The sequence below is a fragment of the Cottoperca gobio genome, chromosome 16 (genome assembly GCF_900634415.1).
Source record: "Cottoperca gobio chromosome 16, fCotGob3.1, whole genome shotgun sequence".
NCBI lineage: Eukaryota > Metazoa > Chordata > Actinopteri > Perciformes > Bovichtidae > Cottoperca > Cottoperca gobio.
In genome coordinates this window covers 14,858,857-14,872,891 of record NC_041370.1, presented here as the reverse complement: position 1 = coordinate 14,872,891, position 14,035 = coordinate 14,858,857, and the positions used below count along the sequence as shown (strand labels likewise).

General features: G+C 40.9%; 2 protein-coding genes across 3 annotated transcripts in view; one reads left to right on the top strand and one right to left on the bottom strand.

Moving 5' to 3' along the window:
* Positions 1 to 9,753, bottom strand: LOC115021274 (uncharacterized). Of its 2 annotated transcripts, none has more exons than XM_029451578.1 (2): positions 9,617 to 9,753; positions 1 to 2,008 (listed from the first exon to the last, which is right to left on the bottom strand). In XM_029451578.1, the coding sequence occupies exon 2, from the start codon at positions 2,004 to 2,006 to the stop codon at positions 756 to 758; it is 1,251 nt and encodes a 416-aa protein (XP_029307438.1). In that variant the 5' UTR covers positions 2,007 to 2,008; positions 9,617 to 9,753; the 3' UTR covers positions 1 to 755. The 2 variants fall into 2 exon arrangements, with proteins under 2 accessions (XP_029307438.1, XP_029307436.1); XM_029451576.1 differs by lacking the exon at positions 9,617 to 9,753 and adding an exon at positions 2,171 to 2,204.
* The window catches only part of sntb1 (syntrophin, basic 1), a 37,823-nt gene continuing 32,499 nt past the window's right edge, over positions 8,712 to 14,035 (top strand). Inside the window, 2 exon segments of the mRNA XM_029451575.1 lie at positions 8,712 to 8,990; positions 9,165 to 9,959. Coding sequence (XP_029307435.1) covers positions 9,413 to 9,959 — 547 coding nt within the window. The 5' untranslated portion in view covers positions 8,712 to 8,990; positions 9,165 to 9,412.

Sequence of the window (14,035 nt, the reverse complement as noted above, 5' to 3'; positions counted from 1 at the left end):
CAACTCATTTTTACACTTTGCAAAGTCATCCCGCGGGCCGGATTGGACCCTCTGGCGGGCCGGTTTTGGCCCCCGGGCCGCATGTTTGACACCCCTGCACTAGAGGTATTACAGTTCATCCTGAGAGGGACATGAATGTTTGTAACAAAGTGCATGGTAATAAATCTAAGAACTAATTTTGAAGCATTGAGACATGTACACAACAGTTCCTAAGAAAATACTGAAACTAATAAGGACTTAAAATGTGGTAGCTCAAATAAAATATTTATTTAGTCTAAACTGCCATGTTTCATATTCATTGAATGGGGAGTGTTTGTATGAAGCGTGAGTAGATTGCTCCCTCTAGTGGTGTATTTGAATAAAGTCACCATCCTGAATCATGAATGTGAAATCATACTCCATTCATAAACATAAACACACCGATACTGAAAAACTGTACATACACTAAATGTTTACAGTGATTGATTCACTTCAGAAATGACACTGCCATCATGTTTTATAGAGATGTAATATAAGATGTAACATATATTTTGTATATAGAACACTGATATTTCAACACTAAATGACAACACAAGCATAAAAAGTCATAATTACAACATCATTGTGATTTACAGACTTACTGTGTATGAACCTTTATCATTTTCTTTACACATGACAGATGAGTTTGTGACTGAAAGGAGATGCTGGTTTTAACCCTTCATACCACCACCACTGTAGCCAGAACATGTTTCTAATCCATGTCATGATTTATAACGTTATTTGTTAGTACAAAAATAATACAAGCAACTACAAAAAATGAGAACGGCAATACAACAAAAGAAGAATATGGTATCTGGACGTTGGAACCATGCTTTCATCATCTCAACCTTCTGTTGAACCCTCTGTGCCCAGCTGTCACCCTCTGTATGACAGTAGAATAGGTAAATTCTCTCACTGAAATTGCAGTTGGTAAAAGAGTAGACCAACATCATAGTGTCTGCATCACAGAAGGACACCAATCCTTCGTCATAGTCTACATACACCACGACTCTCTCAGGTTTGACTATCAATAAGAGGTGGACTGGGACTTCATTTAGATCCTTGGAGTTGTGGTCCGTTGCCAACCGTATGACCCAGTTTCCATCCTTGGGGTTAGGTATGAACACCTTTATCCCACGCATGGACTCTCTATCTACTTCTAAATCCTCGCAGTAGCTCCATTCGGCCTGAACCTCACGGTAGAATCTCCCTTTATAAAAGTCCCTGTTTAGAGCCAACTCATCATATCTGTTGACTTGAGGTTGAATCCACCAAATGAGACCATCTTGCGTTTGATACAACACCACACGGTTTGCCATAGCTTCATTGTTGCCTTTCCTCTTGTGCTTGGTTTTCTGCTGCCTCTTTCCAGGCTTATGTTTAATTTCCTTTACTTTCGCCTTTTTCTTCCCCATCTGAGCACTCTTGGGTACATATGCTTCCTGTAAAGGGACCATATCATGAGCTCTGTGTTCTGTACACAAGGTACATGTCTGGTCACTCCTGCAGAAGCGCTCCAATATTCTGTCGTGCTTCTTGCATATTTTGCCCTCAGGGTTATGCACAGGATTAGTCAGCGTGTGTCTCTTCAAAGCAGCAACTCTCAGATGAGGCTCTAGGTGTGTCTCACAAAAAGAGGTCAAGCACACCAAACAGGTTTTAGAGGCCTTGGACTTGTTGCCATTAAGGCAGCAGTCACATGGCACCTCTCCTGGTTTCACAGGGGAAGTATTGTTAGCTTTTGCATTTAGTTCCTTGAAAATGTCCACAACGTCCCTGAATTCGGTGTTGATGCAAAGTTTGAGCCCTTTGTTGAACTTCTCGTTGCACAGTGGACACTGAGACTGCTCTTTGCCCTCCAAGTGCTTGGTGAGACAGGCCTTGCAGAAGTTGTGTCCACACGGAGTTGAGACGGGCTCGGTGAAAACATCCAGACAGATGGAGCACAGGAACTGATCTTCAGACGGGAATCTGCAGGACGTGGCCATAGCTAGAGGAGAGGAGAGCTTTTAGAGTTAAGAACAATCCATTGTTTTGACTCCAAAGTTCTACTGGTGCAAGCCATTTTATGAGCAACAAGTATTACATGTGACACATAGCAATGAATACTCAGAATACTATCAAGTACATTGACACAGGGCGTATACTTCACCTTCGTGCTTGCTCTGCTGTCTGTTTCTGTACAATCTGAACCGTGTTTACAGTTGTTAAGTTTCACTTCCTTATAAAGGATGCAATACTGCACCTCCTCCCCCATACTCCACCCATCTGCTCTTCCATGTGACATTAACCCATTAATAACATGATACAATATATGATTGTGAGCATAATTTCTGCTAATAAAGCTAATTTGTTATTACTTCCTGCTGTCACTTCAGTCAATTTGTGTGTGTCACAGTGTAATTACAGATCCACTCAAACAAAACAACACCGACTCAAACCACAACGAGCATCTGTGCTCACTCAAACACTTAAAAAGGAAATCGGTCTTTGAATCAAGTCGGCCAGTGTGAAATTATTTGCAAAGTTCCTGCTCTTAAAGGGTTAACGTGAAAGAAACTTCTGTGCCACTGAAATGACATGAATCACTCCGCAAATATTCTCTCTTCAGTGAAACTGCTCTTAAGTTTTTGTTACCCTAAAAATAGAGTGGAAAGAAGAATGTGCCTGCAAGACTAACTCCAAATTTCACTTGATGAATCAATAACATAATCTAATTACTTTTGTTCATGCGTTGCCTAATATGGATGATGAAGCTGAAGCTATGTATTGTATTTCAACCACTTACTTCAGTGCTGCCAGCATGCCCATGATAGTGCGGATGTTTGCGCTTTTGATTTCAATAACAAACAACATTTAACCACCAAAAACACTATTTATACAAAACAGTGTTTTTCTTATTCCTGGTTCCTGTAATAGAATTAATGTACAGCAGTCTTGTAAGAACCTATTTATTAATCTAAAAAAAGGTTTCGACCCTTTGATACTTTGATAGGAATGTGTCACATAAGTTACAAAGTAATTTAACTGTATATTGCAAAGGGTTAGGCCTGCATAGGAAATTAAACTAATGAGGTAGAATGTAAAACATAAAATAATCTCTTCTCCTCTCCTGCCCTCAGCCAGCAGTCATCTGTCTAAAGAGCAGTTCCTGTGCCCTAATGTTTTCCCCAAGGCCTGTCTTTACTCCATGTGCATACGCTCTGAAAGACCTGTGTAATCAGATGTTAGGACAGCAGTGACCGCTGCCTTTCTATATTCATAGCTCGATCTCAGAAATAGAAACTAATTTGAGGAAGTCTAACGATGCCAGCAGCAGTCATATGACCGAGACGCTGCCAAACCGGTGGAGTCATAAAGTCTTGGTACGTGGCTTCTTACTGCGAGACTCAAATCTAATACACGTATGCAGGAAGTGTTGTTAATCATTCCTCTATGTATGAATATTGTAGTATCTTGTGTACATTTTTCCACTATAACATTGTGTGTTGTCATTTGATAATGGCTTTATTCATACTAACTTTGAATATGAATAAATGTGCCCAATCTCGATTGATATAATGCATCTTCGGAATGTCGACAAGAGAGTGTGATAGCTGTAAATGTATAAAAGACGTTAGAGTTGGCACTCGTGGTAATGTTGCTCAGCCAATGAAGTATGTGTAATGAGTAATGCAATTGCCTTCAATGGCTCACTATGACAACGTGAGAGAGTGATAAGATTGTCACTCAATTGACGGCAGTGGTGAAATGTAACTGCAGGGTCCAGAAATGGGCATTTATGCGTGTTTTAATTATTATCGCATGTTTTGATTATTTATCTATCTTGTTTTAGTTAATTTTTTTAGTGCGTTTTGTTCTGCTTTTATAATTATTTTAGTTATTTTTATGATTGTGCTAGGAACGTGACACAAACGCTTGAACTCAAATGCACGATTCAGGACAAAGTTTCAAAAATCAAAAGGGTGTTTATTGAAAAACACAAAGTACAACAAAAAAAAGAGGAAAAAACGTAGTAGACGAGAACTGTAAAAAAACATAAACTAAACTAAGCCTGAATACGGGAACAATGCTACAGTGATTTTGCTCAAAAACACTGGCTCTCTACAAGACACAAGACGAACTAGCACATGACAAAGGGAGACGAGGACTATAAAGGTACATCTCAATAAATTACAATGTCGTGGAAACGTTAGTTTATTTCACTAAGTTAATTAAAAAAGTGAAACTCATATATTATATGGATTCATTACACATAAAGTGAAATATTTCAAGTCTTTATTTGTTTTAATCTTGTAATACAGCTAATGAAAACCCAAAAATCAGTATCTCAGAAAATTTTAATATTACATAAGACTTTGGGCCTCCTTTTGCATGAATTACTGCATCAATGCGGTGTGGCATGGAGGCGATCAACCTGTGGCACTGCTGAGCTGTTATGGAAGCCCAGGTTGCTTCGATAGCGGCCTTCGGCTCGTCTGCATTGTTGGGTCTTGCGTCTCTCATCTTCCTCTTGATAATACCCCACAGATTCTCTATAGGGTTCAGGTCGGGCGAGTTTGCTGGCCAATCAAGCACATTCATTCCATGGTCATTAAACCAGGCATTAGTACTTTTGGCAGTGTGGGCAGGTGCCAAGTCCTGCTGGAAAATGAAATCAGCATCTCCAAAAAGCTTCTCAGAAGAAGGAAGCATGACGTGCTCTAAAACTTCCTGGTAGACGGCTGCGTTCACTTTGAACTTGAGATAACACAGTGGACCACCACCAGCCGATGACATGGGTCCCCAAATCATCACTGACTGTGGAAACTTCACACTGGATTTCAAGCAACTTGGATTCTGTACCTCTCCGCTCTTCCTCCAGACTCTGGGACCTTGATTTCCAAATGAAATGCAAAATCTACTTTCATCTGAAAAGAGGACTTTGGACCACTGAGCAATAGACCGGTTCTTCTTCTCCTAAGCCCAGGTAAGACGCTTCTGACATTGTCTCTGGTTCAGGAGTGGCTTGACATGAGGAATGCGACAGTTGTAGCCCATGTCCTAGATGTGTGGAGGCTCTTGATGCACTGACTCCAGCCTCAATCCACTCCTTGTGAAGCTCCCCCAAATTTGTGAATGGCCTCTTCTTGACGACCCTCTCAAGGCTGCGGTTATCCCTGTTGCTTGTGCACCTTTTCAGACCACACTTTTTCCTTCCATTCATCTTTCTATGGATATGTTTTGGATACAGCACTCTGGGAACAGCCAGCTTCCACCTTTTGAGGCTTTCCCTCCTTGTGGAGAGTGTCAATGACTGTCTTCTGGACAACTGTCAAGTCAGCAGTCTTCCCCATGATTGTGAAGCCTACTGAACCAGATTGAGAGACCATGTAAAGGCTCAGGAAACCTTTGCAGGTGTTTTGAGTTCATTAGCTGATTAGAGTGTAACATCATGAGTCAACAATATTGAACTTTCTCACAATATTCTAATTTTCTGAGATACTGATTTTTGGATTTTCATTAGCTGTATGCCATAATTATCAAGATTAAAAACAAATAAAGACTTGAAATATTTCACTTTGTGTGTAATGAATCCATATAATATATGAGTTTCACTTTTTGAATTGAATTAGTGAAATAAACTAACTTTTCAACGATATTCTAATTTATTGAGATGTACCTGTATATACACGCAAGAAGTAATGGGACACAGGTGGCAACAATCAAATCAAATGCCTGAAGTAGCCTACACAAACCTCTGGCAGCGATCAACTAGCAACAGCATAGTGGACGGGAGGGTAGAGGTGGACTGCGAAATAAATGACTGAGAAATGACATTTATTAGAGGTTTTACAAACTATGGGGAAATGTGACATTTTTAGCTCGCTCCTTTGAGACATTTTAGCATGCTGTTTTAACTTTATATGGGATTTATGACAAAGAAAAGCTATTTTGTAATGTACCTTAATTGTGTGATTTATTTCTTCTCACCCCTGATTTTGAAGAACCTGTGTAGCCTTTAAATCCTCGGGGCTCTTATAACCCAAGGTGGTATAATTGTTCTAATTATATGACTCCCCCCATCATATAACTAAGTACATTTACTCAATTAATGTACTTAAGTACAATTTTGAGGTGCATGTACTTTTCTTTAGTATTTCCTTTTTCTGCTACTTTATACTTCAGCGTGTTCAATATATAATTGCAGTTGAATATTGGACACATTTCTAAATATCATTTTGATAACTAGATGCTCTCTGTAAACCTCATGTTTACCATAACTGCCTGTCTCTGAGTCAATGAGCCATTGCAGCATAACTGAGATTATATGTTTTCTTTAGTTATCTTTAAACATGGAGGTCAAATTTTAAAGGAAAGGGGAGAAATTAGCCAAGAGAAAGATGGGAGGATGAGGGGAGAGTAGAGGGGGTAGGATGAATGGGTAAGGACAAAGCAAGAAGGTATAAGTGGGAATGTAAAAGTATAGACGGGAAGGAAAGATATTCAGGGCGTCCCAACACAGGGAGTTCATCTACGTTTTTCTTCCCCCACAGTTAGTTAAGAGATGTCAGTTTTCAGAGATGAGGCCAGAGAAATATTCCACACGACCGTATTATTGCTTCTCTCAGGATCTAAAGGTGCCCTGTAGTTTCATTAAACACAAAAAAAAGTTCTGTTTTAATTTTTCTTGACCAAAATGCATTCTGTGTATCCTTGAGTGCATTTCCTTCCTCATAAGGATCATTTGCAAAGCTTATTATTTATGTTTGCTTGCTTGCGGTCTTCCCTTGCACTTTTACTTTATTGCCTTTTGTTCACGCATTGCTACCATAGGAAGGAGTCATGTGAGAGGAACATGTTGTGAGTATAAAGCAGAAGAAGAATGTTTGCTTCATAATAAAATCAAAAGGTGTCCTCAAAAGGCAAAATAGACTACAGATCTGTTTTCAGAGCAACAAAATAGTGTGTAGTTATCTTGAATGTCTGAATGAAGGAGCATCAGTCCATTAAATTGATTGCAGTGCTCTTGAGCAAAAGACTTTTATAATTACTCCAGAAAGTCAGTTCATAGACTGACACTGTGGTTGTTTGTAAGCATAACTCTCTGCAGCTGCTCCCTGTTGCATTGAGTGTAGTCTAGAGTTGACTGAGGAATAAAAAATATTAATTAACAACCTTTAAATACCATCACGTTTAATAAGATGACTGTTTGTTTGTTAGTTTTGAAGGTCATTACCACAACAAAGAAAGAGTGTACTTTCCATCGGATAGCTCATTTCCATATAAAAGTGGAAATCAATTGTAGCTCATACACCTCATTAAGCCAAAGTATTCTTAGTATTTCTGTTTCAGTCTTTTTTCTCAAAATAAATCCCCTCTTTGGTGCAGCTCAGTAGTAATGATCCATTTTAGTTTAGAGGGCGGGGAAGTGAGAAAGCTTGGCTCTTTCATTGTACAGCATGCCTATAGGCTGCTATATATTCATGTGATTACACAACTTGATTAATTATGGCACACACTGAAATATAGAATATTAAATCCTAACATAAGGTAATGCCCTTATTTCTCCTATTGTTCATTTTAATGGAAAATACATAGAGTAGGTCATTTTGGCTTTACATTAATTTACCCTGTGGCCAAGTCAAACATTCACACAGTAAAATACGCTGTGCACTGTGCTACATATCTTGTTCTCCACCATTTCTTGGACTCCCAAGAATACAAATTCTGAGTCCATTTTCTCCATGCATGCACAGTATAAAAGTGATTTAAAGCCTCTTGATGAAAAGCTTGGCTGTATGCAATTTCATTTTTACATAGCCTATTTCTTCAAAATAAATACCTTAACATAAGCTACTTCAAAAAGACAGTATATGAAACACTATTGTGCATTTAAATAAATTATGAATAGTTTTGTGTTAGTAGCCTAACATGTTCAAATCTCAAGATACAAGGTCCATAGCTACTGATGCGTTTCTACAATGAAATAATCTTTATTGCACCAGGGCAAGACATTTGTCACCCACAGCCAAATGACTTACAGATCATCACCAGTATAAAAGTTGATCCAACTAATTAAAATCTCCATGCATGCAAACATGTTAATGCAGTAGGCCTATGTTCCTTATTCTTTTGTATCTTTTAGTTGACAAGTGGGGGCTCTTACGGTTTTACTGTAGTGCCAGAACAGATTCTAACCCTCACAGACATTATAAAGTACCACCAGTAGGTGTCGTAGCTACATTTCTAATAGCTTAGTGTAAAGCCATTTGTTACAGAAAGCATCAGAGTGCCATGCTGTTTAAAGAAAATGCATATTTATAGATCTAAGTGCTGTTACATCCAAAAAGCTATAGCTTATATGCACTTGAAGTCACAGCAGCTGTTTGTTGACGTCATAATCACGTCTTGGTGGCTGACTGAAGCAGCATCATGGCTTTTGTCTCCATCTCCTACTTCCCTGTCAGTCACTCACAGGGCTCGATCCAGTGGTCATCGACACACAGCGTCCAACGGCATTGTAGCGATAACACTGGCTGCACCCGCACAGCCTGAGTTCACTAATCACTAAACTCACGAGCCTGCAAGACTGACAGGGCATGTGGGTGTCCTTTGGTATCACAATATTAATAATAGTAGATATGGAGAGCAACAACTCAGAGCGGGGTCTCTTCATGTCAGAGCTTCCGAACAAAACGCTCTTTCTCTTTGAAACATCAGAACAGGCAAAGGCGCATTCCTGTACGCGCGTAACCGGTCTCACGTATGCTACGTGAACGTGCTCAGCAAAGTGGGTCTCACTGGCAATTTGAAGACTGGAAACTCAGTTCTAGTCATATTTTATATGAGTTTATTTATTTAAAAGACATGTTTTATATAAGCTACCATAATGAAAGTGTCTAGTTGTATGTGACTTTTTCAGCTCCACGTGGCCGAATGACACCGATGATTGTTTTATTCACGAAATAGACGTTAATTTCCTTTTTAAGGTCGGTATACACATCCATATGTTTTACCAGCACATTGTACTGTATGTCAGTGTTGCCAATCTGATACGAGTAAAATGGATAAATGAATTGTTTGTGTTTTTGTTGTAAACTCTACATCAACTGTCACGTTTCAAACGTTCATGGTGAAATGATGAACACATTTTGTGCATGCAGGGTCTGGAGATGGGATCGGCTGACGGCGGGGGGAGCAAACTCCACCCAGCAGATAGGATCTCGGGCAGGCGGAGCGGGAGGCAGCTTGCGCCGAAAGGGCTCGGGCTGGTTGGTCGGGACGCCTGACAAGTCCCGCAGAAAACTTCAGAGGGGCAAAGTCCAGAGTGAGAGGGAGACGGAGTGGAAGTTAATGTGTGAGTGCGTGCTGGGAACTAAATCACATGTCATTTTAAAGAAATGCTCAAAAGATGGCGATGGTAATAGCGACGGGAGTTTCAGGTGCCTCCGGAGTGCAAAAAAGTGGATTTGTGGAGGTTTTGGTGCGGGAGCAGTGGCACAAAGTTTTGGTCAACTTGAACGAGGAAGCGCTCACGTTAAGCTGCGAGGAGGGCTGTGTTAACGACAACGTGGACGACAATGTCAGCTCCAACGGCGTTACCAACGGATCTTACCTTGATAACAATAACACCAACTCCAACAACGGCCCCCAAACTGTGCGCACCGCGTTCACGGACCTGCCGGAGCGAGTGCCCGAGGCGATCGCCAACAGAAAGCGGTGCGTCAAGGTGGCCAAGCAGGAGATCGGGGGACTTGGGATCAGCATCAAAGGCGGGAAGGAGAATAAAATGCCCATCCTCATCAGTAAGATATTCAAGGGGCTCGCAGCAGACCAGACCCAGGCTCTGTACGTCGGGGACGCAGTCCTGTCTGTGAACGGCGTGAACCTGCGGGACGCGACACACGACGAGGCTGTGCAGGCGCTGAAACGGGCCGGGAAAGAGGTGACACTGGAAGGTAGGCATGCTAAGACTGTGAGGATGGCAGGAATAATGTTAGACCCAAATGTGAAGGAACTTTTTTCATACCTAAGGTCTTATTTTTAGGGAAGATAAGGTCTTATTTTAGGAATCCCACGTGTGAGTGCTTGCATTAATTTATTCAAGTGAAGGATTTTTACAGCATACATGCGGAGACAAGAGTTAAGTGTTGGTGAATTTCCGCCTCATTTATCTCGAGACCTAATATAACCTCACTCTTGACAAGCAAGGGAACCATTCATCGTGCAGGGTGGGAAACATCTCGTGTGAGGGTTTCTCGTCCCTCATGACTTCATATTTCCTCTACTGGTGTTGGGCTGTTTTAATGCATGATATCCAGTAGGTCTGCAAGTATTTTTGTTCTACCTGCCAGTTGATTGCATTCACTTGGCGTCCCAGATGCAAATTAGTCCTTGAGAGGAACAAATGAAAAGCAGCGGGCTCCAAGTGTTGAATCATGGGAATGAAAACCTCTGCTGTAGGTTGTAATTTACTTTACATTACATAAAGGAAGTACTGGTTAATAGCAAGAGCCAAGAAAGAAAAGGTGGTATTTTATTTTATATCTCATCTAATCAAATTTGTTTCGTCTCCCATGGTAGGAAACTGAAGTGAAACTTTTCTGAAAACATGTTTAATTTACAGTAAGATAGACACTTTATGTAATTGTGTACGTAGTGCAACTTTACTTGATATCAATAGTTTGACTGACTGGCTGCCTTTTGCACAAAATAATAGTTTAGATTCAGATTTCTAACGTAACAGTTATTATGCAACCAGAGGTGCCATGGGAGAATCATGCAAGGTCAAACTCATATCGTCACTCTTCCCCTCACGCTCAAACAAATCCAACTCTACAGTCCCTGTAGTGTCTCTCGCTCTCTCTCACACACACACACACACACACACACACACACACAGTCACACACACAGACACACACTTACTTTTGTAAAGGCACACACACTTGCTTTCAATTCACTCACATGAACTGTGAGGCCAAGTTAGTTTTGTGCAGTTGTTTTTAGCCAAAAGTGAGGATGAAAATTAGGCTGATGGCAGGCAGATTCCACTCTGAGGGATGAACATTGTTTTACTCCACACACACACACACACACACACACACACACACACACACACACACACACACACACACACACATACACACGTATTCAAGTGCAAATACACACGCATTCACACACTGGAAAATGTTGCACACAAGTGCCCACTTCTGAGTTTTTTTATTCCTGTTCCTGTGAGGCCTCTTGGACCCAAGATGGTAAGAACAAAGCGTCCCTCGCTCTAGTGCACACACACACACACACACACACACACACACACACACACACACACACACACACACACACACACACACACACACACACACACACACACACAGATAGATAGATGATCCTTCCCAGGGGGACACAGGGGCTGTACTGCAGAGGAAAAAGCTGGTCCCAGCTGAAAACTTACCGAGATAAGACAGAAGGAGAGAGGGATGGAGCAGGCAGGGAGGAAGGGGGGTGGAGCTGAAATGTGAATTTAATGGGGAAAGTGCTGTGAGGAAGAGAGATAGAAAGAGACTGAACAGAAGGAGAGCTAACGAGGGAGGCTAACAGGCTGATATAAAGATGACGGCGAGGGTTAACTTAAGGGTAACAGCGAGACAGGAGTTCACCACAACATAATTTGCATTTGGCAAAGCTATGAAACAGAGGAATAGTACAAAGTGACAAAGTATTCAAGGAGTTTCATGAATCTTTAGAGGCCGTTAAATGTGCTTAACACGTAACCCACCACGTTTACTTTCATTTCAAACAAAAAGACAATAAATTGGTGATTTATTTCCTTTTTCTTATGTCTGACAGTAAGCCACCTTCTAAGATGTGATAGAAGAATGCATTACATGAGGAAGGAGATCAGGAGGAAACACCGGATTCAACTGTTAGGAGAGCTAGCGTGTGTGTGTGTGTGTGTGTGTGTGTGTGTGTGTGTGTGCGTGTGTGTGTGTGTGCATGTTTGTAATCTGTTTTTTACTCTAGCACTGACAAGCCATCTTGGAAACTCCAATGGAGAACAAATTCAGCTAAAATATGCAGCGACCACTCGCATCAGGCCGTATTAGGGCAGCAGATTGACTCAGTGGTCAACAAATGATTGGCCCGCGGTTCAAGCCCCCGTGTCAGAGAGCATCCGCTTTGTTAAAGTGTCCCCTGAGCAAGACGCTGGCTCTCTGCTGGCTCTGTTCTGTGGCTCAGCATGCAGCCTGACAAGTCAAAAGTGAATTTCCCGTTGGGAATCAATCAGAGTTCTTCAGCTGTGCCACAAAGCTCCTAGCAACCGCAGCCAGTGCCATTATGGAGGTCTAGTGAAGAATTGCTTATACACACCAAAAAATGACTTAAATTATATACTGATAGAAAACAATAAATAATGCAGTTACAAGTTTGTACTTGCAACTTGAGTCACACAAGATCATTAAGTGAGTTAACGAGGTCCACCTGGAGCCCTAAGGTCACTTGAATAGAACAGAGCCATCGTTAATGTCATTAGTAACACCTGTGCTTTTTGCTACTATGACAAGTCAAAAAATGTCTGCTGTGAAAAGCCCTATGTCACACGCCATTGGTAGGCGGTTGTGTAACAAACTGTCAACACAATCTGGACCTACAGCAGAACAGCGCCAGGCCATCATGCTTCAAACAAAGTGCTTGATGAATTGTCTAACAGTGTCTGAACCCCCTCTCTCCAACTGTTTACAACAATAGAGTTGGAGGGGGTTGCAGCCAATGTTTTTCTCATAACATTTCGAAACAGAAAATCTTGCATGGTTGGCTACTTTCACAGCAGACAGTTTTGACTTGCCATTGTAGGAAAAGCACTGGTGTTACTAACATCATTAACGATGGCTCTCGCGGGAGGCCGGGACAGGACCCTGAAAATGAAGCAGCTAAATGGAATTCAGCCAGATTTAATTATTTACACCTATGCTTTCTGTACCATGACATGTCAAAATGTCTTTAGTGAAAAAGGCCTAATGGCCAGGTGTGTGGAGAAGAGCAAGTATGCAAGATTTGAACTTCTCTCTCAAAGAGACAGCATTCTTAGTCAGCAGACCCTGCCTTCACTTGCCTTCTCTCCCATTATCAATAGAGAATATGTGAGATGCCCCTTGATGGCAACAACAGGAGACGTGGAACATTTACCTGCCGATGGTAAACAACTTGATAAGTCCCTGATGCAGGAATGAGAGAACTTTACAGGTGTCAATCATGGCTGCAAGTCACACAAGGATAACTGCTCTTAATGTTCACAGCTGTCCCTGTTCTGTCCTCGTTGAACTGTTTTGTTTTCCTCCTATTGTTTTAATTTTTGTATTGTTGTTTATGCAATGATGATTGAAAATTCAGTCCACCCATGGGGGTGTTAAGTTTATCTTTTCCCTCAGCACAAAGAGCAATTTGATAGGATAAAAAGAGATGAGAACAATTCCTTTGGAGAATTATGTACCTCAATTCACTTGTGTTTATAATTAAAACTGGATATTCTCACATTTGTTTTCCAAATTTAGATTATGGAGTATTTTAGAGGCAGTAGGAGATATAGATTATGTCTACCCCACACAAGGAGGGTCAGATCATTAATTTAGAACATGTATTATGCTGATTGTGCCCATGTGATCATTCAGGCTGAATAAAGCCTTCCCAAGATTGGCTTGCTGCAAAGATGCTAAATTGATTTTCACTGACCTCGGAGTAGCACAGGTTGTTTATAACCAGAGGTGTTGAGAATTCTCAATATATTATTCTTATTTAAGGTGTGAGAAAGGTTTTCTGCATTTTTTTTCTCAGTAGTAATCATAGCTACAACTGTATAGTCTATGTAGGCTATTTAATGCAACCCTAGAGTTGCTAAAAATGGACACTTTTCTATAAGCTCTGCCCCGCTTTGTTGTTGCTGCGTCTGTTAAACTCTCCGCTTTTGTATGGCAAAAATGTACAGTGTAAACTGTGGTGGATTTGCCACCAAAGTTCTTTGTCATTATTTAAATG

Bases quoted from the DNA above. Each gene is read 5' to 3' on its own strand.
- LOC115021274 (XM_029451578.1), bottom strand. From the start codon at position 2,006: ATGGCCACGTCCTGCAGATTCCCGTCTGAAGATCAGTTCCTGTGCTCC.